This window comes from Hyperolius riggenbachi, chromosome 7 (genome assembly GCF_040937935.1).
Source record: "Hyperolius riggenbachi isolate aHypRig1 chromosome 7, aHypRig1.pri, whole genome shotgun sequence".
NCBI lineage: Eukaryota > Metazoa > Chordata > Amphibia > Anura > Hyperoliidae > Hyperolius > Hyperolius riggenbachi.
Window position 1 is genome coordinate 190,884,076 of NC_090652.1, and position 27,187 is coordinate 190,911,262.

General features: G+C 45.7%; 1 protein-coding gene across 1 annotated transcript in view; it reads left to right on the plus strand.

Annotated features, from left to right (window-relative positions):
• Positions 1–27,187, plus strand: part of COL3A1 (collagen type III alpha 1 chain) — a 2,242,195-nt gene that overhangs the window by 2,190,805 nt on the left and 24,203 nt on the right. The window contains exons 48-49 of the mRNA XM_068244947.1: positions 2,007–2,289; positions 13,805–13,989. Coding sequence (XP_068101048.1) covers positions 2,007–2,289; positions 13,805–13,989 — 468 coding nt within the window. The remainder of the gene's footprint in view (positions 1–2,006; positions 2,290–13,804; positions 13,990–27,187) is intronic.

Consider the following 27,187-nt stretch of genomic DNA (forward strand, 5'->3'; position numbering starts at 1 on the left):
AGAGTATCCCTAGGTCCTATCCTGTCCAACCCTGCACCTCTAAAATTTGGAGTGCTACAAGGATCAATCCTATCCCCTCTGTTGTTTGCAATCTACATGTTACCACTCGGTACAATCATCCAACAACATGGCCTGACGTACCAATGCTATGCCGCTGAAACGCAGCTATACCTGTCCTTTAAACATGGTGGAACAGACCCTATTTCAAAAATAAATTCTTGCTTAGCTGAGCTACAGGCGTGGATGAATGATAACTGGTTAAAAATGAATGCTGACAAAACTGAGGTCCTTGTTGTCCAAAGCCAGCGCTTGCCATCAAAACAGCTGTATCCTAAATCAACACTAATCAGGATAGGGAATTCAGGCATAAACAGCTCCAACCTTGTGCGCAGCCTTGGTGTGCTAATCGATAGGGAATTTAGTTTCAGAAGCCACATTTCATCTGTAGTCAAATCTTCCTATTTTCATCTGAAGAACATTGCAAAAATTAAACATCTGATTCCCCCAGAGGATCTTCCAACCCAAGTTCACGCCTTCATCACATCACGGCTGGACTACTGAAATGCCCTTTATGCTGGCCTCCCCAAAAAGGACCTGCTCCACCTTGCAACAACAGCCAATCTTAAAATAATTATTTAACCACTTCGGGACCAGCACCCTCTGCCCCCTTAAGGACCAGAGGGTGCTAGTCCAGTAAACCGCCGCTTCCCGACGTATCCCCGCTAAAATCCGCCGCTCCCGACAGTCACACCACTCTGTCCCCGGCGCAGGCTGCTCTCTCTGCCGTCGGCAGAGCACTGTGCGCCGGTGAGTGGATCATAGTCAAACCGCACAGATGTGAACATTCTCATAGGGAATAATTGCACAAGTGCCTTTAGAACGATATTGAAAATCACTGGCGCGTAAAAAAAAAAGCCGAAAATGCCCTTAGTGTGAACAAACCCTTTCAAATATGAAAATAATGCTGTCCGCTGTATGTATGCATGTCTATCTGCCACAGACACACCCCCTCCTGCCTGGCCGTGATTGGCCACCGCACTGATTGGATGGTGTGGCATGGGCTGCACACATGCAGTGGGATGGCGATGTCCAGAAAGATGGTGTGTATAATTCTGCCCAAGCAGCATTGCGCACGCATTTTCGGCTTTTTTTTACGCGCCAGTGATTTTCAATATCGTTCTAAAGGCACTTGTGCAATGATTCCCTATGAGAATGTTCACATCTGTGCGGTTTGACTATGATCCACTCACCAAAGCTGCCTGTACCATTTTTGGGGAAATTTGCCACAATGGAGGGTATAGGGAAATCGCAAAACGCTTGAAAAAGCAATTTGTATAGCAATTTTCTGAGCACTTTTAAGAATAAATACATTGTAAATACATTGTATTTATTCTTTTCCGTGTCAAAGAGTTCGCTTCCTGACTTGCGTCAGGAAGTGAAAAACTTTACAAAAAAATTGTAGTGCGCAGGTAAGCACCGGGAGGCACTAGATGTGAACAAGGCCTAAAGGTGGCCACACACCATACATTTTTTTAAATATCTGTTCAATTTAAGAATTGCAATAAATTTTTCTGATTGATTGTAACATTTCAAAAATATGACCAATGTACCACACACCTATGTTCAATTTTTCCCCCAATTATGATAAAAATGATTGGAAACTCTAACAAAATTGCTAGGGTGTGTATATTAATAAATTGACAATCTAACACACACCATACAATCTTTAGGAAGATTGAAGAAAAATATCTGGCAGTCCGGATCGATTAAAATCGAAGAAAACGGGAAATCCGATCGGATTTTTCAGTCGAATGAAAAAAAAGCTTTCGATTTTTTCGGGAGATACGATCGTTTTTATCGAATTACTGTAAAATCGGATCATTTTATTGTATCGTGTGTGGCCACCTTAACAGTTAACATCCAAAAGGGATATACTTTGCAGCTATATTACTTGAACAGAATTACAAAGTATGACTTTGTGTAAACTTGCTATATATCTTTTTTAGGGACCATCTGGTCAGCCTGGATCTGCTGGACAGCCTGGTCCTCCTGGGCCTTGTTGTAATGGTGCTGGATCTCATATTGGATCATTTAGTGGTGAAAAAGGACCAGCTGGAGCACAGTACTATGGTGATCAAGCATTTGATACAACTAGTATTGCAGAAATCATGACTTCACTGAAAGCAGTCAGTAGCCAAGTAGAAAATATAATTAGTCCAGATGGCTCAAGAAAGAACCCAGCGCGTAACTGTTATGATCTGAAAATGTGCCATCCAGAGTTTAAGAGTGGTAAGTAAATCACAAAACAACATAACATGATATCGTTTCAATTACCCTTATCTTGGTCATCCATGTAAACAAAATAAAACAACTGTAAACAAGATAAAATAATTGTGCAGTAACTGTGTGGCTGCAGGGGCATAGCAGTAGCCATAGCAACAGCTATGGGGTCCTGGATCAGAGGGGGCCCAGGTTGTACAGTGTTCTCCCCAGATTTTTTTTCCAACCGGGTGGCATGAAAAAGTACTGGGGTGGGGTGCAACGGGAGAATGCAGGGCCGGCACAGCTCTGCTTGCAGTATTAGAGGTTGATGAGGAGGTGAGCCAATGACAGCCAGGTGCCCACCAAAACTAGCCAGGTGGAGCACCTGGTTAAAAGAGCCTGGGGAGAACACTGTTGTACTTGATGTGTTCTCTATTAACTTTCCTTTGTTTATCCAATCCTTTGACTTTGTCTCTCAGGCCAAGGACTGCACACAGTGTTCACTGCACAGGAATGTAAATTGCCCAATCAACTCATATCCATAGGGTAGGGGCAGGTGGCATTGATCAAGAAAGGGCCTCATGAAAATGTTGCTATGGGGCCCCATAATTTATAGCTATGCCACTGTGTGGCTGTGTGAACATAAATTATGTTTCTAATTATTAAGATTATGGTCATGTTAATTAAAACTTGATGTTGCTAGTGATTTAAGCTATTACCAGACTACATCTAATTTCAACCATTATGACAAATATTTTAACAAACAAACATATTACTGTATATACCTGTGCATATGGATCTGGGATATTGCTGCACTTAAAGGAATACTGTAGGGGGATTGGGGGAAAATGAGTTGAACTTACCCGGGGCTTCTAATGGTCCCACGCAGACATCCTGTGCCTGCGCAGCCACTCACCGATTCTCAGGCCCCGCCTCCGGTTCACTTCTGGAAGTATGGTCTGTGCCCGCGCAGTACGCTCCTGGTGACATCAGCGTGAGCGAGGACACGGCAACACAGGCGCAGTGGTTTTCAGACTTTAAAGTCTGAAATTCCAGAAGTGAACCGGAGGCGGGGCCGGAGCATAAGTGAGTGGCTGCGTGGGCACAGGATGTCTGCGGGGGACCATTAGGAGCCCCGGGTAAGTTCAACTCATTTTCCCCGAAACCCCTACAGTATTCCTTTAATTAGTTTTTATTATTTCACCCATAGTAGCTCTTTACAATAAATACTACAGTAATGCAAATCTGATGTACACCAAAATAATTTAAAGGAGGGGTGCTGGTACAACGCAAGCATTTCCATATTTACTAAACCTGCTGCAGCTTCCACACTCTCCTTTAACCCCTTATGCCGAATAGACGTAGGTCTTACATCCAAGATGAAAAACACTGCAGTGGCCATTCGGGCACCTACCCAGGGCAGCAAATAACGATGGTCCCTGAATGCAAGAGTATGCAAACAGCGTGATATGGTAGTGACCAGGCATGCTCGAATGTACCCAAATTAGATTCGAGTACATTTGAATCGGGTCTGGGTCAAATTCGGATTCGCCCGATTCGAATGAACTCGAATTCGAATCGGGTGCATTCATTCGGATCTGGGTCAGGGGAAATTCGGCCATGAATTCGTGATTCAAAACCCGCCGAATTTAAGGGTTAATTGCAAAGCCCCCTTAAATGCCAGAATCACCAAATTTGCAGGTTACTTTAAGAAGAAAAGTGGGAGCAAGGGGAAATTTTTTTTTTTTCAAAAAGACCTTATACTTTTTGAGAAAATCGATTTTAAAAGTTCAAAGAAAAAAACGATACATTTAAATGCCGGTCAATGACAGATCGTGGGAAATATATCCCAGCAGTTAATAGCAAAGGCCCCTTACATCCTAGCAACACCAAATTTGCAGGTTATGTTAAAAAGATAGTGGATACGCCAGTGGTGTTCTGTGTTACTACGTTCTGACAATCTTGGGAGTTGATGGCACGTCCCTTCTTCTGGGCACTGTACTTTGGTCCAGGGCCACACAAAATCACGTCAGCATGACCTCAAACAGACCTGCTGGGTGGTCTGCCTACGGGTCTTCCTCTGTCTCTGCCTGTGACTGTTTTTGTCCATATCGGGGGGGGGGGATGAATTGAAAGATATGCACTGACTTGACTAATACAAGGTGCAGTCACACAGGTGCAGTGAAAGGTATGCAGTAATTGGTATTACAATACAATGTGCAGCTGTCACACAGGTGAAGTGAACAGGTATGCAGTGGCTGGTATTACAAATGTGCAGCTGTCACACACACACAGGTACCGTGAACAGGTATGCAGTGAATGGTATATAATATAACACTGCGTGCTGTCACGCAGGTGCACTGTACAGGTATGCAGTGACTGGTATTACAAATGTGCAGCTGTCACACACACAGGTACCGTGAACAGGTATGCAGTGAATGGTATATAATATAACACTGCATGCTGTCACGCAGGTGCACTGTACAGGTATGCAGTGACTGGTATCAATTGAATGTGCAGCTGTCACACACACAGGTACCGTGAACAGGTATGCAGTGACTAGTATTACAAATGTGCAGCTGTCACACACACAGGTACCGTGAACAGGTATGCAGTGACTGGTATATAATATAACACTGCGTGCTGTTACGCAGGTGCACTGAACAGATATGCAGTGACTGGTATCAATACAATGTGCAGCTGTCACACACACAGGTACCGTGAACAGGTATGCAGTGACTGGTATTACAAATGTGCAGCTGTCACACACGTGCAGTGAAAAGGTAGGCACTGAATGTGCTGGGCCTGGCAGTGGCACAGTAGGAATTAGCAAGGGCCAGCTGTGACTGACTGACAGGGCTGTATATGCAAGTGTCAGTGGGCCACACACACAAAAAAAAACAGATCACAAGAACAACATTAGCTCTCAAAAGAGCTGTTGTGGGTGCTTTTTAGCTATAAGTATCAGCAAGGAGCAAGCTAACAAGCCTAACAAGAGCCTAACTAAGCTTTCCCTAATCTGTGCAGCAACCTCTCTCCCTTCTCTCACTACCTGCGCAGCACACAGAGTGAGGAAATGGCTGACGCTGCTGCTTTTATACAGGGATGGGGGGGGGGGCTCCAAGAGGGAGTGCAGCCTGATTGGCTACCATGTGTCTGCTGCCTGTGAAGTAGAGGGTCAAAGTTTAGCCTAATGATGTAGTATAGGGGGAGGGTCGAACTCGCATATAGTTCGCGGTTCACCGCGAACGCGAACCACCGATGTTCGTGCAAATCGGTTCGCCGGCGAAACCGTTCGGGCCATCTCTACTCCATAGGAGAGGGCCGCTGCTGCAGCAGAATCAGAGGGGATGAGCCATGTCTCTGTGAGGACAATGAGGGTGAGGGAGTTGGAGAGGAAAAGGTCATGGATTTCAGTGAGTTTATTGCGGACTGATCTAGCATTCCAGAGGCTGAAGGAGAGAGGGGTTGTGTGTTTGTGAGAGGTCTGGATGGGAATGAGGGAGGAGAGGGAGTGAATGTGGGTGCGGGAAGGAACTGTTGGGGAGGTGGAGATGGGGTTAGACCGGGTAGTGCAGGGAATCAGTGATGGAGTGGTGTTGTAGTTGCATGGGGGTGGAGGGCAGAATGGGAGGCTAGGATAAAGTGGGGTGGGGGTGGCAGGTGAGTGCGTGGGAAGGGATGTGGGCAGGTGGTGGAGACAGAGTGGGGGGCTCGATTAGATAAGGTGACCTTAGTGAGGAATAGGTGGTGAAGGAGCAGGTGGAGAAGAGCATGTCGTAATATGTAGGTAGTGGAGGATAGGGAGGAAAGGGCGTGCAGAAAGGTGGAGTAGTGATGGAGTTTGAGAGTAGGGAGGGATTGTTGTTTGTGTAGGCTGAGATGGTGTTAGCAGTGAATAAAGTTATAAATAGTGCAAATACCTCACTTACTGCCTAATGCTGCTGAATTGCTAGGGAATTTTGGTAAATTTGATTAGTAAAATCCTTAAAGCGATCCTTAAAATGTGAGCAGACAGATCATCAGAGCCAACTACACAACATCCTTATATATGTTACGGCCAGAACCCGAAGTTTGGCCACTTCTAGTTCTGGCCGGCCACTTCGGGTTCTGGCCGGCCAATGCGCTAAGTGGCCGCTGCGCTGCGGCCAATGTTAGAAATGGATTGTTTCCTCTGACGTTAATGTATCTTCTGTAATGATCGCTGCTGCAGCAGCTATTCCTGGAAGTAGTAGTGCTGCAGCTCAGGCAGTTCTGATCTATTTCCATGCAAGCTGCATAGCTTTGTCTGTCTTTCCCTGCTGTCAGCTTGTGACTGATTATCATTCACCTGTGTGGAAATCTGCATGTCTGCTCCCATTGGGGGACCTCAGTATAAAGATCTGCTTCCTGCAGAGTTTCCTTGGGTTTTCATAGCTTCAGCTTAAGCCTGTCTTGCTGTCGCTTCAGCCCTCGATCGTGTTTCTTGTTCTAAAGATACTTTGCTGGTCTTTGCATCATATATTGGTTCATTGCCAATATATATGCATACCAGCACGTTTATTATTTTCCTTGTATTTGTGTTACGTTGATACATCAGTGTCGCTGATGTATACGTACACGAACTGTTTATATCCTGTGTGCAGTTAGTCAGCTTCCAGCACGTTTTGGTAGGTTGCGCGTACCGTGACCACCCGTGCTGAGGTAGTTACCCTGCTCCTGGTTCTGTTTGTGGATTGCGTTCATCTCTGCGAAGAGATAACGAATCCTTCTGAATCCTGTTCTGTTACCGTTTGTGGATTGCGTTCATCTCTGCGAAGAGATAACGAATCCTTCTGAATCCTGTTCTGTTACTGTTTGTGGATTGCGTTCATCTCTGCGAAGAGATAGCGAATCCTTCTGAGTCCTGTTCCCTGTATTACTCCAGTCCTAGTCAGCGTTCCTGCTTATGTCATATATCGGTTCATTGCCGATATATACATATGTTAGTCAGACGTTACAAATAGTTTCATTGATAGCTGTAATTGTAATACGCTAGGAAAACATACTTATTGTATATTTATCTGTGTTACGTTCATCTATCTTAATCCTGCTATTTTCTGACTATCCTGTCCTGTCTTTGTGAGGCACGCCATCGCCGCATCGCATTGGCTGCCTCATTCCAGTCTGTCTGGTTTTGGACGCTTGCGGTCGCTAGGTAGCCGCTAGCTAGCAAGCGGTTATTCTGTCTACCTGTCCTGATCTCCTCAGTTCTGGTTTGTGCGCTCAGCGATACTTTGCGCTGAGACGTTATAACGAAAGCATTGTTTGTGGCTGTCAGATCTGCACCGGCTCTGTGCGCCACAATCTCCTTTTGGAGTCAGTCCTCCCCTCCACTATACTAGGGATAGCCTGTTTCCTGGGGCTAGTGTGTGTACCTCCTCCACGCCAGCTCATGCGTTGCATGCTGACTGTGGAGAATACACCACCAAGCCTTACATTATGAAAACCCCATTACCAATCCCCATTGTGGGGGGGATTCCCAGAAAGTATGACACTGTTAATTATGGTTCCTGTTCCTTTAAGAAATTTGAAGAACTTAGCTCTGAAACAGAAAATGAGTTTTTCTCTGAATGTGCCAGGTTCCTGGCCAATCCTGATCTCCAAGCGACTCCTGTTTCAACCTGGGCACTCCAACTAAGTTATATTTTGTTTAAAGGGGAATTATTCCAGTGGGCATTTGATGTTCTCAATCATTCCGAGTTGAAAGAGAGACCGCTGGAATTTCTAGCGTTTGTGATCCATAACTGGTTGCGCATAGATCCATTGCCTTTTCCTCTTAATGAACTCCTGGCAGCAGGCCAATCAGCTGCTCCTTCAATTGCTTGCAAGAATGAGCAGCAAGCAGAAAGTGTTACTGATAATTTTCCTGCAGCTTTGAATAAATCACCAAAAACAGCTAGGTCAAAAGCAAAACGCAAACGTTCTAAGAAACGTGTCCAATCTGCAGAATCGTTATCCTTAGTGACTGAGACCTATAATGAGATTCTGCCATTAACAGATAATGAAATGCAATTGTCTTTCAGGGGGGTTAAATGGACTTATGAAACTACTAATGAACTTTCATCACTGGCTAGGGAAAATAAAGAATTTTGTTTAAAAGAATTATCTGAGTATGATTATGAGGAGATATTACAGAGTATTGAACAAATCAACTTATTTGTGAAGCAAGGAAAGTTTGCATACACTACAGTTCAACACTTGCTACAGGTATTAGAGATTCTTAAGAATAAGGAATCTGCCAATCACCTGCTAATTAACCCAATATATGTCCCTGCCACAATCATATCTGCAAACTGTGATCTGCCTGTTAAGTATGCTTGGAATCCTCCATTTGAGAAAGGAGAGATGGAAGCTCTGGTCAATGAATGGAAGAATGATTCAAGTTCATTTTGTCAATTTTACAGTGCAAAAAGTGAATTAGTATTGAATGCATGCATTAAGTCTGCCTATAACCTAATAAAAACTGGTGTGTGTGGGTATGACTTTGTGGCTCCATTGATCGATGTGTGGAAAATGATTTTGGATGATTTTTATGCGATTCAATCAGTTGATACCAGGGAAGACACACTGTCAATTGGAGACTGTCCCACTTCTCCAGTTACTGAGTCCCTACCATGTCTTGTGAATGTTCCTGTAACTCCACCCTGTACCATGGATAACTCAGTATTACTTCCCAGTAAAACAGAAGCCACTGATACTTTCTTAACTTTGCCCTGCACAAATTTCTCAGCAGAGAATCCAGAGGTCCTGCTGACTTCTGAGTCCAGCCTAACCAGTACTCATGACTCTTTGTTTAGTGAAACAGACACCAGAAAAATCTTGCCTGTCTCTGCAAACACTTCTGCAGAAATTACCTGTGTTAATAAAGTTCAACTCCTGTCTGATCCAGCAGATGCCAATAGATGCACTACATCAGTTTCCGAGTCCCAGCAATCCTGTCTAGTAACCTCAGAACCCCAGCATCTGAATTTTCCAATTTTACAAATGAATGGTGATTCAGATGCGCAAACATTGTGTCTTGATCTTCCTGTTTCTACACCTCGCTCTAGTTTCGTAAATAGCTCAGAGCATCTGCTATGTGAACCTGAAATCGCAGAATTATAACCTTGTTCAGAAAATTTTCCAATAAATTTGCCCTGTACCATGAATTGTGCGGTAGATCTCTCCAATGAAACTCAGGTCACAGAATCATTATGCTGTCCAGCAGGTGCTTCCATGGTTTTGCCCTGCAATATGGACTGTTCAGTGATCCTGTCCAGTGAAGCTGTGGTCGCAGAGTCTTATGCTTCACCCAGTACTTTGGATACTTTAAACCCTCTAGCAGAGGAGTCTGAAGCACTGCTTACCTCAGTTGGTGTTGCAGTAATATTCACTTGTCTAGCAGCTGTTTTGGAATTACAGTCTGCTCTAATAAAACTTGATGAATTTCTGCCCAGCAAAGCAGAAGCCATTGAAATATTGTCCTCGTCAGCAAGTGTGTCAGATACCTTGCCCTGTACACAGTCTGATTTAACCAATGTTGTTGAGTCCCTCTCCAGTGTTGTAACAGCCGAGGAACTCCAGCCCTGTCCTCTGCATGTTTCAGAAGTCTTGCCCTGTAACATGGATAATTCTGATTCTCTGGTCAAAATAACAGAAGTCTCAGAATTTCAGTCTGATTTAGTAAGCATTCCTGAAACCCTGCCTTGTATCCTGAAAGATTCTGGTTCTCTGGCCGCTGTGGCAGAGGTTCCAGAGTCCCCTTCCTGTCCAGGGAATTCCTCAGTTTTGCCTAGTCCAGTGGGGGCTGCTACAATGCTGACTTGTTCTGCAGCGCCTCATGAGCTCCAATCCAGTATATTAAATGAGTTTCTGTCCAGTCCAGAGGTAGTTGTGGAGTCCCTATCTGGTTCAGTGCATACATCAGAAGATTTGTCCTGTCTTGTTAGTGCCCCTGAATCTGATTTGTTACTGACTTTGCTGGAATCAGCGACATCTAAGTCTGATCCTGCATTCTCGTGTAAAAATCCAGTAGTTGCGAAGTCTAGTCATGATGATTTTTTTTTGGCCGGTCCTGGTTTTGGTCCCGTCTTGGCTGACCCTGAGGCTCACAGTTCCTTGACGTGCCCAGAGGTTTCTCTTGTGCCAGTGTGCCCAGATGTTCTTTGTGTGCCAGAATGCCCAAGTGTGTCTAAGGTGTTAGCGTGCTCTGATGCTTCCTTAGTGGGAACATGTTCTGATGTTGCCAGTCTGCCTGCATGCCCAGAGATGGTTCTGGTCCCTGAAAGCCCTGATATTGATGTTTGTCCTTGTGGCCCTGACTCGGGAATTGCCCTGGGTTCCATGGGGGTTCTTGATGGTTCTCCATGTGAGCCTAAGGGGCGTTCTGACCTATGGGGATCTCTTTGGAGCTTCAAGGTGTTCTGGGAGGTCTCTGAGAAAACTTGTCCTGGTGCCTTGGACTGGTTCAACAGTGGGTTTTGTGTTGGTAAAGACAGTACCGGTGGGCATTGCAAAGGCTTTGGCGTTTCTGAATGGTTCCTGGAAGGCAGTGGGTATCGCTCAGGGAATTTCGGAGGGCTTTCTTCTGGAAATCATGGTTCTGATGGGTGCCACACTGGGGCTTGTAGTACTGATGGGCATGGTTCTGTAGGTTCTGGTTCTGATGGGTCCAGTCTTGTGGGGACTGATTCTGGAATTCGGTCTTGCCGGGCTGTCCCGGTCATCATGAATTATCAGTCAGACTGTTTTGTTGGGAATTTCAGTTTTGAAAAGCGTCTGGAATCCGCTTTTAAAGGCGGGGGTACTGTAATGATCGCTGCTGCAGCAGCTATTCCTGGAAGTAGTAGTGCTGCAGCTCAGGCAGTTCTGATCTATTTCCATGCAAGCTGCATAGCTTTGTCTGTCTTTCCCTGCTGTCAGCTTGTGACTGATTATCATTCACCTGTGTGGAAATCTGCATGTCTGCTCCCATTGGATGACCTCAGTATAAAGATCTGCTTCCTGCAGAGTTTCCTTGGGTTTTCATAGCTTCAGCTTAAGCCTGTCTTGCTGTCGCTTCAGCCCTCGATCGTGTTTCTTGTTCTAAAGATACTTTGCTGGTCTTTGCATCATATATTGGTTCATTGCCAATATATATGCATACCAGCACGTTTATTATTTTCCTTGTATTTGTGTTACGTTGATACATCAGTGTCGCTGATGTATACGTACACGAACTGTTTATATCCTGTGTGCAGTTAGTCAGCTTCCAGCACGTTTTGGTAGGTTGCGCGTACCGTGACCACCCGTGCTGAGGTAGTTACCCTGCTCCTGGTTCTGTTTGTGGATTGCGTTCATCTCTGCGAAGAGATAACGAATCCTTCTGAATCCTGTTCTGTTACCGTTTGTGGATTGCGTTCATCTCTGCGAAGAGATAACGAATCCTTCTGAATCCTGTTCTGTTACTGTTTGTGGATTGCGTTCATCTCTGCGAAGAGATAGCGAATCCTTCTGAGTCCTGTTCCCTGTATTACTCCAGTCCTAGTCAGCGTTCCTGCTTATGTCATATATCGGTTCATTGCCGATATATACATATGTTAGTCAGACGTTACAAATAGTTTCATTGATAGCTGTAATTGTAATACGCTAGGAAAACATACTTATTGTATATTTATCTGTGTTACGTTCATCTATCTTAATCCTGCTATTTTCTGACTATCCTGTCCTGTCTTTGTGAGGCACGCCATCGCCGCATCGCATTGGCTGCCTCATTCCAGTCTGTCTGGTTTTGGACGCTTGCGGTCGCTAGGTAGCCGCTAGCTAGCAAGCGTTCATTCTGTCTACCTGTCCTGATCTCCTCAGTTCTGGTTTGTGCGCTCAGCGCTACTTTGCGCTGAGACGTTATAACGAAAGCATTGTTTGTGGCTGTCAGATCTGCACCGGCTCTGTGCGCCACAATCTCCTTTTGGAGTCAGTCCTCCCCTCCACTATACTAGGGATAGCCTGTTTCCTGGGGCTAGTGTGTGTACCTCCTCCACGCCAGCTCATGCGTTGCATGCTGACTGTGGAGAATACACCACCAAGCCTTACATCTTCTGGCCGCAGCCCAGCGGCCAAACGTATAACAACTTAGTGAATTTATTGCAATTCAGCCGGCGTTTTTTTTTTTTTTTCTGCCTCTCTCTCTCCCTCCTCTTATGGGCAGCCATAAGTGTCCCCGAGAGTCGTTCGTGGTGCCAGGGCAGCAGAGCGGGGAGGCTGCAGACATTGCTTCTGCCAGCACCCGCTCTGCAAGAACGGCAGGATAACCCTGCCGCGACGAACGACTCCGGGGGGGACACGCGTGTCCCCGCCGGCTGCCCATATAGGAGAGCGAGAGAGGCGGGAGGAGAAGGAGACATAGGCAGGGGGGGGGGGAGAAGGAGAGAGATGCAGAGAAAAAGCCGGCGGCTTGAATTGTTACATTGCCGCCGGCTGAATTGCAATAAATTCACTAAGTTGTTATACGTTTGGCCGCTGCGCTGCGGCCAGAAGATACATTAACGTCAGAGGAATCAATCCATTTCTAACATTGGCCGCAGCGCAGCGGCCACTTCGCGCATTGGCCGGCCAGAACCCGAAGTGGCCGGCCAGAACTAGAAGTGGCCAAACTTCGGGTTCTGGCCGTAACATATATAAACACATAAGTTAGCACGGCTTTGTGAATCGTTGTCTGTAAAATAAATAAATAAATAAAACATCTTCAGAGATTGGCATCACTGAATAGGGATTTGTGATCCTAGGAAAAGGATTCAGGAGGTGTATATGTTTGATCTGAGTTAGGAGGGGAATAAAGTCTGTTAGTGTTTCATCTTGAGGATATAGTACATGCCCAGGTAAACTGAACAAGTGTGTGTAGATTTAGGTTTTTATTCCCACTTGACTTCTGCATGACGAGCAGCCAGTGAGCAGACTATATAATGTCTGCTCTGATGGTCCGCAGTGATGCAGCTGGAGCCCGGGGCAGATGCGCTCCACCATAGGCCTTATGGGGGAACACATCCGCCTGGCCCAGGATTGTCGTGGACTCAGTCTGCTTACTGCCACGGATTGCAGCATGACAAGTGTGAATGACTCCTATGTATAAAATACAATATAACATTCACTCTCCGTTTAGCAATTGGCGGAAAATTGACTTTTTTCGTCCTTCTTCACTCATTGCTAAAAGGAGAGTGAATGGTGTTAACAGAGCCAAACTCTTGGGAGAGGTTAGTGATTAGGGATAATCATTGAGATGCAAATATTTCTTTGTGCAAAGATATGCAGTTTGAAAATGGACCATTCAAATCCCACCCAGGTTTAAATTGATTGGTCCAATTTCAAGCTGCATATACTGTATTTGCATAAATAATGTACATACATTTGCATAAACTCAGAAGCATTTGCATAACATTGATCATCCTTATTGATATTGGTATTTATAGAATTTGTATATCTTTTATTTGGGGGCTGTTGTAATGTGGAATTGTAGATTGTTTGGAACTCACAGTTTTAAGCAATGTAATATTGGACTTTCTCATAGGAGAATATTGGATTGACCCTAACCAAGGCTGTAAAATGGATGCTATTAAAGTTTTATGCAACTTGGAAACTGGAGAAACTTGCATAAATGCCAACCCCAGTGTTATCCCAAGAAAAAAATGGTACACCAACTCTGAAAATAAGAAACACACCTGGTTTGGGGAATCTATGGATGGTGGCTTCCAGGTAAGTCTAAAAGAAATTCATTATTTAAAAATTATTTTAGACATTTTAGACTAATGCTGTTTTTTTTTAACTACCGGTAATTCAAACAAGTTTATAGTGGTACTCCAAGAAGGAAATGAAATTTCAAACATCATAGGGATGACCTACTGCACATCTAGAGATTGACATTTGCCATGCAATGTATTGACATTTGCCATGCAATGTCCACTTAGTGTACAGATGGTTTTACGCAGATCTAAATACTAGGAACGTTTCTACTTGCATCTGGAATTGGCATAAATGGGTAAGAATTTGAAGTTCAATCTCACGGCAAATTTGAGACTTTCTCACATACCACAAATTTTCATGAGAAAGGCCTGATGATTCGCCATTGGACCGAACAAGTTTTGACAAACACGAGGGCCGGTAACAGCACCAAATTTTAGGGGAGAGCGCAAGTTGGGCATTTGCAGGAGCGAATCACTTCCTCCCACGATCCCTTCCATCAGATGCGTCTCCTGTACAAATAAATCATCTGTTTTGAGATTGATCGTTACGCACCTGACTACTGAATAAACTGGGGACACCTATAGACCTAAAGACCTGGCTACTTATACTGTACTTAGAGGGGTGTGGGAATATTGGGGTGGAGGGTCCTGGAGGAATGTTTGGGTGGGAGGTTCGAGGTCCGTGGGGTTGGAAGGTTGTGTGTGTGTGTGGGGCGGGGGCCATACAAATTTTTTGCTATGGGGCCCAGTCATTTCTAGCTATGCCCCTGGTCCAGGGAGAACTGGGGATTGGCAAAGGCTGCAAAGTTCCGGCAGGAGCATTCCTGGTAGCTTTGCTCCTAGCACATACACTACAAGCTGCTACAAAGTTCTTGCAATCATTTCGAATGGAAGGCCACCAGAAGTGACGCTGGAGTAAATTTAGAGTTCTGGTTACACCTGGATGACCGGCTATCTTACTGCAGTGACAGTGTTTCAGAACAGATAACCGCAAATGTAAAGGAAAAACTAAACAGTCAGGAGGTCTTCCAGCAGGAGCTTCTGCCTGAAATTGAGCAAGTGACTCCTGCAGATCTACTGATAACTCTGTTGCAGAAATAACGACATGATCAGATAGTATGTTTGTAGGTGTAACAGACACAGCCTCCACTGGTTCAAAACATCTAGATAGAGCGTCAGCCTTCACATTCTTGCTACCAGGCTTATACGTTATAATAAATTTAAAACGAGAGAAAAACAAAGCCCACCGGGCCTGCCTGGGATTCAGTCTTTTAGCTCCTTCTATATACTCAAGATTTTTGTGGTCTGTATATACAGTAATAGTGTGCTCTGCCCCTTCCAGCAAATGCCTTCATTCCTCGAAGGCCATTTTCACAGCTAGAAGCTCCCTATTACCAATGTTATAATTGCGCTCTGCCGCCGAGCTAAATTTTCGTGAGAAAAATACACACGGGTGTAAGCGTTCGGGTTGACCCGAAAACTGAGACAAAACGGCACCCACACCGACCTCTGAGGCATCGACGTCGAGGATAAATGGTCAGAGGACATTGGCATGCATAAGGATAGGGGCAGAGCAGAAGGCTTCCTTTAGTGTCTGAAATGCTTGAAAAGGCTCCACGGACCACTTGGAAGGATCGGCTCCTTTTTTGGTCATATTAGTCAGAGGAGCCACTATGGACGAGAAGTTACGAATGAATTTGCGATAATAGTTCGCAAAACCTAGAAATGCTGTAATGGTTTAAGACCAAGAGGTTGAGGCCACTGCAAAACTGCATCAACCTTCTTTTGGTCCATTGACAGACCTAAGTCAGAGATAATATAACCAAGGAATGGGATTTCCCTGACCTCGAAAAACACATTTCTCAAGTTTAGCATAAAGCGAGTTTTCTCTCAATTTCTGCAAGACAAACTTCATATGCTGACGATGAATGTCTATGGATTTGGAGAAAATAAGGATGTCGTCGAGATATACAATAACAAATCTCTGATCAGTGTTCCACCATGTTTATACAAACAATTCTGTGACCTAGTTCTAGATCAGGGCTTTAGAATCTACAGTGTAGTCAGTGCAGTGCGGTATGAAGTTGCAGGGCAGATGCACTGTGAAAAGATATGTATATAGGGGTGTATATTGGGGATAATGTATATAGGGATATATGGAAGATGAAAACCTCTACTGAGGGGGCACCCTGTGTATTTTGTGGGCAAACGCAGTGCAGCGTATGTATTTTGCAGGAAACCCAGTGCATCGTGTGTAGTTTGTGAGCAAATGCTGAGCCAGCGCATGCGTAGTAGTGCACAACTTGCCGAGAAACCTTTCAGGAATCCCCCCTTAGAAATCCCTATGTGTGTGTGATCTGATTTTTTTTACTATTGCCCCTCAGATTATAAGTGTGTGTGTGTGTATGTGTCCCGCCTCAATATTTTTGATAGTTCTTGCTACATATTTTTTTATTTGATATTACCTGAACTAATCACTAGCTAGCACATAAGTACCCTTGTTTTTTTACTTTGGTACAGCATATATCCAGCACTTGGTGTAGCAAAACCATGCATGCACGTACGTGTATATGTGTATGGATGGAATACCGGTTATGGATGGAGTCACCGGTTTGAATCCCAACCAGGACTCTATCTGCACAGAGTTTGTATGTTCTCCCTGTGTCTGTGTTGGTTTCCTGCGTTCACTCCAGTTTCCTACCACATCCCAAAAACATACTGTTAAAGGAACCCTCAAAGTTTGACTTTTTTGTGATCCCCTTTAGTAGGCCGAAGGAAGTTAGTAATGACAAATAGATTTGTATTATTTATTTTTTTACTACCACTGTCATCTTTATTAGAGCTTACATATGCGGTGCTAGGATGGGTGACTGCTCTGCACAACAACCAACAAGGTTAGAAGCTCTCTGCCCTGTGTCATGTTTGGATAAACAATTCATTCACACTATGCTGGGGGCAGCTCTATTTAGATATTCATTGAATGGTGAACTTCTTAAGGCAGCCATACATCAGTAGATTGTGGGCAGATTCGACAGAGACAAATTTATCTCTAATTGAATCTGATTAGAGAGAGATTTGCACCCAGATGTGGGAGGAAAGCTGTTGTAGCTTTACTGCCATTTGGTTCCACATACTTGTGTGAGAAGGTGTTCATTGACATGTATAAAAACTAAAGAAAGGAAGGTCTTCAGCTGGAATCTGACTTGATTCTATCAGTGTGCATTCTGCAGCCATGACTGCAAAGATTGATGTCAGAGAAATAGGCACAAATTTCCCATTGTAATATTGGCTAACACTGTATGTATCCCTAATTATTGGCCAGTGCTGAGTAATATGTTGGCGCTTTATAAATACAATAAATATTAATAATAAGTGTACATACTGTAACGATCGGTGTAACACAGAGAGGATCTGATTACCGGTGATCTGCAGTATCACTAGGATACAGATATATACCAGGTTATAGATGATCTGCAGTATCACCGATAATCCGATATACATGCTAACCTCTGGATACCTGAGTAGAGTAGGAGTGTTAGGTGCAACTGTAACACTTAGAGGACGAGGCCTCAGAGCAGTATGGAGTACTGCACAAATCCCTTCCGAAAGCCTGGACTCTCCCAGGGGGGAAAGGAGTCAGGCTGAGAGTAGGAAGGACTATCCGAGAGTGACACTCAGGAGGAAGTGTCACTACCAGGACTGGGAACCGCCTCTAACAGTAAGGTCGGTTCTCGAGCTCGGACAAGCCAGGTCAAAGCCACACAGACAGATACAGTACAGATTCAGAAGGCGAAGGCGAGGTCTAATAACAAGCAGGGTTCGGCAACAGGGTATCAGAAATATCGAGGTACAGAATCAGGAGGCAGAAGCGGAGTCTAAGGGTGAGCCGGGGTTCGGCAACAGAGTATCAGAATAGCAAGGTACAGGATCAGAGTTCAGAAGAATAGTCAGGCAGGCAAAGGGTCATAACAGATAATCACAATCAAACTAGTACTTTAAGCTATCAACAGAATCTAGCTAAGTGTAGGATTACAGCTCCAGCTGGTCCCGGCACACTTTAGGATCTGACTCAGGTCTGAGTGCTACCACGTAGTGATCGCAACGCCAGACAAAGAACAACTGAACAGTAGCGTCCCTACAATAGGGCGGCAGGGGGCGCCCCGCACCGGGTGTCGGGCGCCCCAGGGGGTGTCATCAAGGCCTCCCACAGAGGCCTGTGCAGGACAGGAGGGGGAAGCAGCACGGAAAGGAGGGGTGGCGGGGAAAGCGGCGGGGAGGGGGGCCGGACCCCCCACCTCCCTCACCTGAGTCCCCTCCTTCTGGCGCTTCCCCCTCCTAATTAGTAGCAGCGGGCAGCAGCGGGCAAGAGGACTTACTCACCTCCTTCCTGCGTTCCAGGCGATGGCAAATAGCGTCATCGTCCCGTGACGCTGGTCTCCGCCTTCTCCACCGCTCACTGTGCTTCCTGATTGGCGGAAGCACAGTGAGCAACAGAGAAGTCGGAGACCAGCGTCGCGTGAGGATGACGCTATGCGCCGCCGCCATCGCCAGGAGCAGGTGAGTGAGTCTTCTTCGCCGCTGCTGCCCGCTGCTGCTAATTAGGAGGGGGAAGCGCCAGAAGGAGGGGACCCAGGTGAGGGAGGTGGGGGGTCCGGCCCCCCTCCCCACCACCCCTCATTCCAGGCTTTCCTCACACTGGGGGCAACTAAACTAGCTATACTGGGGGCAACTATACTAGCTATACTGGGGGCAATTATACTAGCTATTCTGGGGGCAATTATACTAGCTATTCTGGGGGCAATTATACTAGCTATTCTGGGGGCAACTGTACTGGCTATACTGGGGGCAACTAAACTAGCTATACTGGGGGCAACTAAACTAGCTATACTGGGGGCAGCTATACTGGGGGGCAGCTATACTAGCTATACTGGGGGGCAGCTATACTAGCTATACTGGGGGCAGCTATACTAGCTATACTGGGGGGCAGCTATACTAGCTATACTGGGGGGCAGCTATACTAGCTATACTGGGGGGCAGCTATACTAGCTATACTGGGGGGCAGCTATACTAGCTATACTGGGGGGCAGCTATACTAGCTATACTGGGGGGGCAGCTATACTAGCTATACTGGGGGCAGCTATACTAGCTATACTGGGGGCAGCTATACTGGGGGCAACTATACTAGCTATACTGGGGGCAGCTATACTAGCTATACTGGGGGGCAGCTATACTAGCTATACTGGGGGCAGCTATACTAGCTATACTGGGGGCAGCTATACTGGGGGCAACTATACTAGCTATACTGGGGGCAGCTATACTAGCTATTCTGGGGGCAATTATACTAGCTATTCTGGGGGCAATTATACTAGCTATTCTGGGGGCAATTATACTAGCTATTCTGGGGGCAACTGTACTGGCTATACTGGGGGCAACTAAACTAGCTATACTGGGGGCAACTAAACTAGCTATACTGGTGGCAGCTATACTAGGGGGCAGCTATACAAGCTATACTGGGGGGCAGCTATACTAGCTATACTGGGGGGCAGCTATACTAGCTATACTGGGGGGCAGCTATACTAGCTATACTGGGGGGCAGCTATACTGGGGGGCAGCTATACTAGCTATACTGGGGGCAGCTATACTAGCTATACTGGCTGCAGCTATACTAGCTATACTGGGGGCAGCTTTACTGGGGGCAACTATACTAGCTATACTGGGGGCAGCTATACTAGCTATACTGGGGGCAGCTATACTAGCTATACTGGGTGCAGCTATACTAGCTATACTGGGGGCAAATATACTAGCTACACTGGGGGCAAAGATACTAGCTATACAGGGGGCAACTAAACTAGCTATACTGGGGGCAACTATACTAGCTATACTGTGGGGGGCAGCTATACTAGCTATACTGGGGGGCAGCTATACTAGCTATACTGGGGGGCAGCTATACTAGCTATACTGGGGCAGCTATACTAGCTATACTGGGGGCAGCTATACAAGCTATACTGGGGGCAGCTATACTAGCTATACTGGGGGCAACTAAACTAGCTATACTGGGGGCAGCTATATTATCTATACTGGGGGCAGCTATATTGGGGGCAACTAAACTAGCTATACTGGGGGCAACTATACTAGCTATACTGGTGGCAGCTATACTAGCTATACTGGGGGCAGGTATACTAGCTATACTGGGGGGCAGCAATACTAGCTATACTGGGGGCAGCAATACTAGCTATACTGGGGGCAGCTATACTAGCTATACTGGGGGCAGCTATACTAGCTATACTGGGGCAGCTATACTAGCTATACTGGGGGCAGCTATACTGGGGGCAACTAAACTAGCTATACTGGGGGCAGCTATACTAGCTATACTGGGGGCAGCTATACTGAGGGCAACTAAACTAGCTATACTGGGGGCAACTATACTAGCTATACTGGGGGCAGCTATACTAGCTATACTGGGGGCAGCTATACTAGCTATACTGGGGGCAGCTATACTAGCTATACTGGGGGCAGCTATACTGGGGGCAACTAAACTAGCTATACTGGGGCAGCTATACTAGCTATACTGGGGGCAAATATACTAGCTACACTGGGGGCAAATATACTAGCTACACTGGGGGCAAATATACTAGCTATACTGGGGGCACCTATACCTAGCTATACTGGGGGCAGCTATACCTAGCTATACTGGGGGCAGCTATACTAGCTATACTGGGGGCAAATATACTAGCTACACTGGAGGCAAATATACTAGCTATACTGGGGGCAACTAAACTAGCTATACTGGGGGCAACTATACTAGCTCCACTGGGGGCAGCTATACTGGGGGAAACTGTACTAGCTCCACTGGGGGCAGCTATACTGGGGGAAACTGTACTAGCTATACTGGGGGCAACTATACTAGCTAATACTTTAAAATACAGTTAGCTCCGCCCTCATCTGGTCATGACCACGCCCATTTTTTGCTGCGAAGCACGCCGACGGCTGTGGCCACGCCCATTTTTAGGGGGGGGGTGTCTTTTAATACCCAGCACCGGGTGCCAAATGCCCTAGGTACGCCACTGCAACTGAACAACCAGCAGTATATATACAGATATACTTTCCAGCACCTCCCTAAGTGCTGGACCAATGAAAAGAGGCAAAATTGTCAGCTGACCAGTTTGGTCAGCTGACCCGTTTCTGGCTGCCTTATAGGTTCTGCCTTTCCGCGCGGACGCACGTCATTCTGAACCTGGGAGGACTATGAGTCCCAGCCATGCCAGCACCGCTCTGCGGTGTATCTGCAAGAGGGCCATGCGCACGTCTGACGCGGCGGTTTCTCCACGCTCCGCCATGTCCCTTACGGAAGCAGCCACCTCACGCTGAGTAGAGGCGGCTGCTCTTCCGCGCTCCGTCATGCCTTTCACGGAAGCAGCCGCCTCACGCTGAGAAGAGGCGGCTGCTTCCCCACGATTCCTCACACATACTTTATCATTTTTTTCACTTATTGAGTTGTTGACTCCTTGCGAAATCACTGGTGGTACTTGAAGATTTCTATGCGATAAAAGTGGTACAATTTCTGAAAAGGTTGAAAAGCCCTCAGGATGCTTTCCCAGGCATCCTGGCTAAATTGATAAGATCAACAGTTCCCTCAACATACCATAAAGTAGACTCTGGTGATGGGGAGACATTGTAAATTCCGAGTTCAAATTGTAACTGGGCTGGTTACATGTACCATTAATTCTAAGCTAAAGAGAATTGTGGTATATAAAACCAACACATGAAAGCAAATAAAATGAATAGTGACAGTAAACACCATCTTACACAGCATATGGCACAAAAAATGAATGAAAAGATAGAAAAAATTAAAAGAATTGTGGCATTTAAAACCCATCGTACCAGCACAAGAAGTTAGAGTCCTTGTTTAAACCATCTTCTACAGTTTTGAACCAATGTATAAACTTGGTTTCTTGTGTTAGTCTCATGTTTTCCATTTTGAAGCCACCGATTAACCTGCTGAGCGGTCTGGACGAGCTCAGCTCGTCCAACACCGCCAGAGGCTGCCGCTCAGGCCCTGCTGGGCCGATTTGCACCAAATAAAAAGCAGCACACGCAGCCGGCACTTTGCCAGCCGCGTGTGCTGCCTGATCGCCGCTGCAGCGCGGCGATCCGCCGCGTGCAGCGGCGAAAGAGGGTCCCCCCAGCCGCCCGAGCCCAGCGTAGCCGGAACAAACAGTTCCGGCCAGCGCTAAGGGCTGGATCGGAGGCGGCTGACGTCAAGACGTCGGCTGACGTCCATGACGTCACTCCGCTCGTCGCCATGGCGACGAGGGAAGCGAAACACGGAGGGCCGCTCATTGCGGCCTTCCGTGTTATCTCTTGCCGCCGGAGGCGATCGGAAGATCGCCTCCGGAGCGCCCTCTAGTGGGCTTTCATGCAGCCAACTTTCAGTTGGCTGCATGAAATAGTTTTTTTTTTATTTAAAAAAAACCCTCCCGCAGCCACCCTGGCGATTTAATCAGAACGCCAGGGTGGTTAATACAGTGACGCGAAAATCGCTTAAACTGTGTCTAGGTAAACAAAAGTATTGGGAGATCAGTATATTTTGTAATATCCTCTTTTCTGCTGTTAAAGGGAAGGTTCAGGGAGGGTGGGTAAAAAATAAAAATCAATTTCCACTTACCTGGGGCTTCCTCCAACCCGTGGCAGGCAGGAGGTGCCCTCGCCGCCGCTCCGCAGGCTCCCGGTGGCCGACCCGACCTGGCCAGGCCGGCTGCCAGGTCGGGCTCTTCTGCGCTCCAAGGCCCGGAACTTCTGCGTCCCACGCCGGCGCTCTGACGTCATCGGACATCCTCCGGGCTCTACTGCGCAGGCGCAGAACTACTGTGCATGCGCAGTAGAGCCCGGAGGACGTCCGCTGACGTCAGCGCGCCGGCGTGGGACGCAGAAGTTCCGGGCCTTGGAGCGCAGAAGAGCCCGACCTGGCAGCCGGGCCTGGCCAGGTCGGGTCAGCCACCGGAGACCACCGGGAGCCTGCGGAGCGGCGGCGAGGGCACCTCCTGCCTGCCACGGGCTGGAGGTAGCCCCAGGTAAGTGGAAATTGATTTTTATTTTTTACCCACCCTCCCTGAACCTTTCCTTTAACCACTTGAGGACCTAGGGCTTTCTACCCCTTAAAGTGGAATATAACCCTGCATTTCAACTTTGCTCTAAAACATTATTTACAGTATATTATATGCAACCAGCATTTTTATTTTTACTAGACCAGCATTGGAAGGGTTACACAGGGCTTTAAAGTCCCTAGAGATTTCTGCAGACGCATCCGAACTTCAGTTAGATACTTTTTGTTTACAAATATGTATCTTTTAAGTGTTTATTGGGACTCATCTCTCTCACTGAGAAGGAGCTTGGAGGACAGCCAAAGAGTGTGTAACTGTTTATCAATAGATACATCTAACTAAATAGAATGTAACTATCTGAACGTCTGCACGGAACTTAAAACCTCTGTGTTTAACCCTTCCAATGCTGGTCTAGTAAAAAAAAAATGCTTTTTGCATATAATATGCTGTAAATAATGTTTTAGAGCAAAGTTGAAATGCAGGGTTATATTCCGCTTTAAGGACCGGCCACTTTTTTTCCATTCAGACCACTGCAGCTTTCACGGTTTATTGCTCGCTCATACAACCTACCACCTAAATGAATTTTGGCTCCTTTTCTTGTCACTAATAATGCTTTCTTTTGGTGCTATTTGATTGCTCCTGCGATTTTTACTTTTTATTATATTCATCAAAAAAGACATGAATTTTGGCAAAAAAATGATTTTTTTTAACTTTCTGTGCTGACATTTTTCAAATAAAGTAAAATGTCTGTATACATGCAGCGCGAAAAATGTGGACAAACATGTTTTTGATTTAAAAAAACCCATTCAGTGTATATTTATTGGTTTGGGTAAAAGTTATAGCGTTTACAAACTATGGTGCAAAAAGTGAATTTTCCCATTTTCAAGCATCTCTGACTTTTCTGACCCCCTGTCATGTTTCATGAGGGGCTAGAATTCCAGGATAGTATAAATACCCCCCAAATGACCCCATTTTGGAAAGAAGACATCCCAAAGTATTCACTGAGAGGCATAGTGAGTTCATAGAAGATATTATTTTTTGTCACAAGTAAGCGGAAAATGACACTTTGTGACAAAAAAAAAAAAAGTTTCCATTTCTTCTAACTTGCGACAAAAAAAAATGAAATCTGCCACGGACTCACCATGCCCCTCTCTGAATACCTTGAAGGGTCTACTTTCCAAAATGGGGTCATTTGTGGGGTGTGTTTACTGTCCTGACATTTTGGGGGGTGCTAAATTGTAAGCACCCCTGTAAAGCCTAAAGGTGCTCATTGGACTTTGGACCCCTTAGCGCAGTTAGGCTGCAAAAAAGTGCCACACATGTGGTATTGCCGTACTCAGGAGAAGTAGTATAATGTGTTTTGGGGTGTATTTTTACACATACTCATGCTGGGTGGGAGAAATATCTCTGTAAATGACAATTTGTTAATTTTTTTTCACACAATTGTCCATTTACAGAGATCTTTCTCCCACTCAGCATGGGTATGTGTAAAAATACACCACAAAACACATTATACTACTTCTCCTGAGTACGGCGATACCACATGTGTGGCACTTTTTTGCACCCTAACTGCGCTAAAGGGCCCAAAGTCCAATGAGTACCTTTAGGATTTCACAGGTCATTTTGAGAAATTTCGTTTCAAGACTACTCCTCACGGTTTAGGGCCCCTAAAATGCCAGGGCAGTATAGGAACCCCACAAATGACCCCATTTTAGAAAGAAGACACCCCAAGGTATTCCGTTAGGAGTATGGTGAGTTCATAGAAGATTTTATTTTTTGTCAAAAGTTAGCGGAAAATGACACTTTGTGAAAAAACACAATTAAAATCAATTTCCGCTAACTTGTGACAAAAAATAAAATCTTCTATGAACTCGCCATACTACTAACGGAATACCTTGGGGTGTCTTCTTTCTAAAATGGGGTCATTTGTGGGGTTCCTATACTGCCCTGGCATTTTAGGGGCCCTAAACCGTGAGGAGTAGTCTTGAAACGAAATTTCTCAAAATGACCTGTGAAATCCTAAAGGTACTCATTGGACTTTGGGCCCTTTAGCGCAGTTAGGGTGCAAAAAAGTGCCACACATGTGGTATCGCCATACTCGGGAGAAGTAGTACAATGCGTTTTGGGGTGTATTTTTACACATACCCATGCTGGGTGGGAGAAATACCTCTGTAAATGGACAATTGTGTGTAAAAAAATCAAAAGATTGTCATTTACAGAGGTATTTCTCCCACCCAGCATGGGTATGTGTAAAAATACACCCCAAAACACATTATACTACTTCTCCCGAGTACGGCGATACCACATGTGTGGCACTTTTTTGCACCCTAACTGCACTAAGGGGCCCAAAGTCCAATGAGTACCTTTAGGATTTCACAGGTCATTTTTGTTTCAAGACTACTCCTCGCGGTTTAGGGCCCCTAAAATGCCAGGGCACTATAGGAACCCCACTAATGACCCCATTTTAGAAAGAAGACACCCCAAGGTATTCCGTTAGGAGTATGGTGAGTTCATAGAAGTTTTTATTTTTTTGTCACAAGTTAGCGGAAATTGATTTTAATAGTTTTTTTCACAAAGTGTCATTTTCCGCTAACTTGTGACAAAAAATAAAATCTTCTATGAACTCACCATACTCCGTACGGAATACCTTTGGGTGTCTTCTTTCTAGAATGGGGTCATTTGTGGGGTTCCTATACTGCCCTGGCATTTTAGGGGCCCTAAACCGTGAGGAGTAGTCTTGAAACCAAATGTCGCAAAATGACCTGTGAAATCCTAAAGGTACTCATTGGACTTTGGGCCCCTTAGCGTACTTAGGGTGTAAAAAAGTGCCACACATGTGGTACCGCCGTACTCAGGAGAAGTAGTATAATGCGTTTTGGGGTGTATTTTTACACATACCCATGCTAAGTGGGAGAAATATCTCTGTAAATGACAATTGTTTGATTTTTTTACACACAATTGTCCATTTACATAGAAATTTCTCCCACCCAGCATGGGTATGTGTAAAAATACACCCCAAAACACATTATACTACTTTTCCTGAGTACGGCGGTACCACATGTGTGACACTTTTTTGCAGCCTAGGTGCGCTAAGGGGCCCAACGTCCTATTCACAGATCATTTTGAAGCATTTGTTTTCTAGACTACTCCTCGCGGTTTAGGGCCCTTAAAATGCCAGGGCAGTATAGGAACCCCACAAGTGACCCCATTTTAGAAAGAAGACACCCCAAGGTATTCCATTAGGTGTATGGCGAGTTCATAGAAGATTTTATTTTTTGTCACAAGTTAGTGAAAAATGACACTTTGTGAAAAAAAAACAATAAAAATTAATTTCCGCTAACTTTTGACAAAAAATAAAATCTTCTATGAACTCGTCATACACCTAACAGAATACCTTGGGGTGTCTTTTTTTCTAAAATGGGGTCACTTGTGGGGTTCCTATACCGCCCTGGCATTTTACAGGCCCAAAACCGTGAGTAGTCTGGAAACCAAATGTCTCAAAATGACTGTTCAGGGGTATAAGCACCTGCAAATTTTGATGACAGGTGGTCTATGAGGGGGCGAATTTTGTGGAACCGGTCATAAGCAGGGTGGCCTTTTAGATGACAGGTTGTATTGGGCCTGATCTGATGGATAGGAGTGCTAGGGGGGTGACAGGAGGTGATTGATGGGTGTCTCAGGGGGTGGTTAGAGGGGAAAATAGATGCAATCAATGCACTGGGGAGGTGATCGGAAGGGGGTCTGAGGGGGATCTGAGGGTTTGGCCGAGTGATCAGGAGCCTACATGGGGCAAATTAGGGCCTGATCTGATGGGTAGGTGTGCTAGGGGGTGACAGGAGGTGATTGATGGGTGTCTCAAGGTGTGATTAGAGGGGGGAATAGATGCAAGCAATGCACTGGCAAGGTGATTGATGGGTAATTAGTGGGTGTTTAGAGAAGATAACAGATGTAAACGATACATTTGGGAGGTAATCTGACGGCGGGTTTGCGGGCGATCTAATGGTGTGGGTGGGTGATCAGATTGCCCGCAAGGGGCAGGTTAGGGGCTGATTGATGGGTGGCAGTGACAGGGGGTGACAGGGGGTGATTGATGGGTGATAGGTGATTGGC